The following is a 3392-nucleotide window of genomic DNA, read 5'->3' as shown; positions in this document are numbered from 1 at the left end:
AAAAAAAAAAAAAAAACACTAAATTAGCTATCAATGGCAGAATAAACTGCAGTATAGAAATACAGCGTTTTAAATAAATATTAACATATATAAATCTCAAGAATATAAGTGTAAAAACAGCAAGCTGCAAAAGATGAACTTAGGAAAATACAATTTAAAAACATGCAAAGCAGTACTATATTATTATTTATGAACACAGCACAGATGTATATAGTATAAAAACATGAGTAGGGAGAATATGGTTCAAATTCAGAAGATGGGTGAGTCTGGGGAGGCAGAAAAAGAACTGAGGGAAAAGCAAATACAACAACATGCCAATCCTGGTTAATGATGGAGCAGTTGTTATACTATTCTCTGTGCCTTTCTATGTTTTGAAAACATTCATAAAAAAGATGAATTTGATTAAAAAGTATAATATCAATTATGTGTACTTACAAATATTATGTAATGAATGCTAAGCAATTTTCTCTTTAAAAGATTCTGCATATTCTAAAGCAAAAACATTTACTAATTTTATTTCTAAAAACAAACTTGTAAAATCAAGGACTATTTTTTCAATAATCCAAATACAGGCCGGACAGCGTTTCATGCCTATAATCCCAGCACTGAGAGGCTAAGGCAGGCAGATCACTCAAGGCCAGGAGTTGGAGACCAGCTAGCCAACATGGCAAAACCCCATCTCTACTAAAAAATACAAAAATTAGCTGGGCTTGGTGGTGTGCACCTGTAATCCCAGCTACTTCAGAGGCATGAGAATCACTTGAATGTGGGAGGTGGAGGTTGGAGTGAGCAGAGATCGTGCCATTGCACTCCAGCCTAGGCAACAGAGCAAGACTCTGCCTCCAAAACCAACAACAACAAAAAAAATACATATGTACCAGTTTAAAAAATGTATTTATACCCTTTCTAGCTATCTTGTGAGCTGTCATAATCTTTTTTTTGGAGCCAGAGTCTCGCTCTGTTGCCCAGGCTAGAGCGCAGTGGCACAATCTTGGCTCACTGCACCCTTCACCTCCTGGGCTCGAGCAATCCTCCCACCTCAGCCTCCCTAGTAGCTGGGACTACTGGCATGCGGCAACACACCATGCTAATTTTTTTTTATTTTTGGTAGAGACGGGGTTTCACCATGTTACCCAGGCTGGTCTCCAACTCCTGATCTCAAGCATCGAATTCTGCCTCAGCCTCCCTAAGTGCTGGGATTGCAGGTATGAACCACTATGCCTGGTCTGTCATCACTTTTTAAACAATTCTCCAAATAAATATAATAACCTACTTTTCCAATATTCTAAAACAGCACTTCTCAAAGTATAGTCTGGAGACCTCGAGAAGTCTGCAACCTTTTCAGAAGGTCCTGTGAAGTCAAAGTTATTTTCATAATAATATGATGTTACTTTCCTTTTGCACTCTCATTCTCTCATTGCATAGTAAGAGAGTCTTCCAGAGATTATGTGATATCACAAAAACTGAATACAGAAGCAGATATGAGATATTAGGCCAGACATTTTTTCAAACTTGCTAAAATTATCTGGTTTTATTTTGGAAATTTTTCATGAATAATGCAAACATGCAATGGGTTCACTTTTTTTTTTCTTTTTTTTTGAGATGAAGACTTGCTCTGTCGCCTAGGCTGTAGTACAATGACATGATCTCAGCTCACTGCAACCTCTGCCTCCCAGGTTCAATCGATTCTCCTGCCTCAGCCTCCCAGGTAGCTGGGATTACAGGTGTGTAACGCCACACCCAGATAATTTTTCTATTTTTAGTAGAGATGGGGTTTCACCATGTTGCCTAGGCTGGTCTCAAACTCTGGACCTCAAGTGATCCGCCCACCTCATCTTTCCAAGGTGCTGAGAGTACAAGCATGAGCCATCGTGCCTGGCCCACATTTTTTTAATGCATAAATATTTTTACATTTTTCTGTTTTAATTTCTAATACAGTAAACACTGATAAATATATCACAAAAACAAAGGCCTTTTATCGTTCTCAGTAATTATTAATATGGTAAAGGTATCCTGAACCCAAAAAGTTTAATTACACCTGCTCCAAGAGTACCTCGCTATATTTAAACACTGGGACTTAACATACTACATTCCCCTAAATAAGCTCCTCTTATCTTTATGGCTGTGATTAAATAGGAAAAGAAGGTCAAGCACTCTGTTTGTAAACTTTTTTACTATCTTCTCTTAAGATCCCATCTTTTTCAAAAGAGTTTTATTTCTTTTTATAACATCTTCAAATAGAACTACCCAATTTCCTGATTACATCAGCCACCATTTTCTGGGCCTTGTCCTGCTCTGCCTTCAACTACTTTGTGAAAATCCTAGCAGTGTGTTGAATTCCAAGAGTAAAAGGACAATTTTACATGAACATAATACAAACATCATATATGGTTGTCAAGTACTAGCAAGACACTTAAAGTCTAAGTACTAAAGAATCCTGGACTCTAGCCTCAAGACAAGACTTTAACCCCAGCTCTGCAGCTGTGGCCATGTAAATCATGTACCTTCTCTGACAGTACAGATGCTGATCCTTGCCTATTATGTAATATTTACAATCACCAAGACCATACCTATGAACAAGTGTGCTGTAAATTAAAAATCATATTTTCATGCCTAATCTAATTTCTTAGTTTAAAGTCCAAAATTTCAATTCAATTCAACAAATTTTGTTAATCATATACCATGCGCAAACCAACATCAACTTTAGTAAAAAGATACATCAAACTTCATTTGAAATCTCGCTCTGGTCCCACCTTGCATAATAGGTCTTCCAATTGCAGGCAATAGAAATAAGCTGCAACAAGAGTTGCACACAAGAAAGTTTGAGGAAGACTTCAGCTGGTTCCCAATATAGCTGTGCTGGGCCATATTCTATCAAAAATTCCATCATTTCCACAATCTGTTCATGAGTATATGAGCATGCCTATAAGGAGAGATATACAGTATTATTATTATATATAACTCCACATCTGCCTACTACCTTCTTGAGCGCAGCTCACTGGCCAAGATATTTTATTTTATCTTATTTACTTATTTATTTCAAGACAGGGTCTCACTTTGCCACCCAGGCTGGAGGGCAGGGGCTTGATCACGGCTCACTGTAGCCTCAATCTCCCAGGCTCAAGCTATCCTCCTGTCTCAGCATCCCAAGTAGCTAGAACCACAGGCACATGCCACCACACCCAGCTAATTATTTTATCTTTCATAGAGACAGGGTCTCATTTTGTTGCCCATGCTGGAGTGCAGTGGCACGATCATAGCTCACTGCAGCCCTGAACTCCTAGACTCAAGCAATCCTCCCACCTCAGCCTCCTGAAGTGCTGGAATTACAGGCATGAGCCACCATGCTTGGCCAAGGTTTTAATTAAAAAGTAAATAATAATACCTTTCAA

General features: G+C 38.4%; 1 protein-coding gene across 1 annotated transcript in view; it reads right to left on the bottom strand.

Annotated features, from left to right (window-relative positions):
* VPRBP (Vpr (HIV-1) binding protein) overlaps positions 1-3392 on the bottom strand; it is a 124303-nt gene that overhangs the window by 36969 nt on the left and 83942 nt on the right. Inside the window, exon 11 of the mRNA XM_011939299.1 lies at positions 2754-2923. Within this exon, the coding sequence (XP_011794689.1) occupies positions 2754-2923 (170 nt within the window). The remainder of the gene's footprint in view (positions 1-2753; positions 2924-3392) is intronic.

This window comes from Colobus angolensis, unplaced genomic scaffold (genome assembly GCF_000951035.1).
Source record: "Colobus angolensis palliatus isolate OR3802 unplaced genomic scaffold, Cang.pa_1.0 Scaffold18, whole genome shotgun sequence".
In the NCBI taxonomy this organism is placed as follows: Eukaryota; Metazoa; Chordata; class Mammalia; order Primates; family Cercopithecidae; genus Colobus; species Colobus angolensis.
This window is presented reverse-complemented; position numbering and strand designations above follow the sequence as displayed.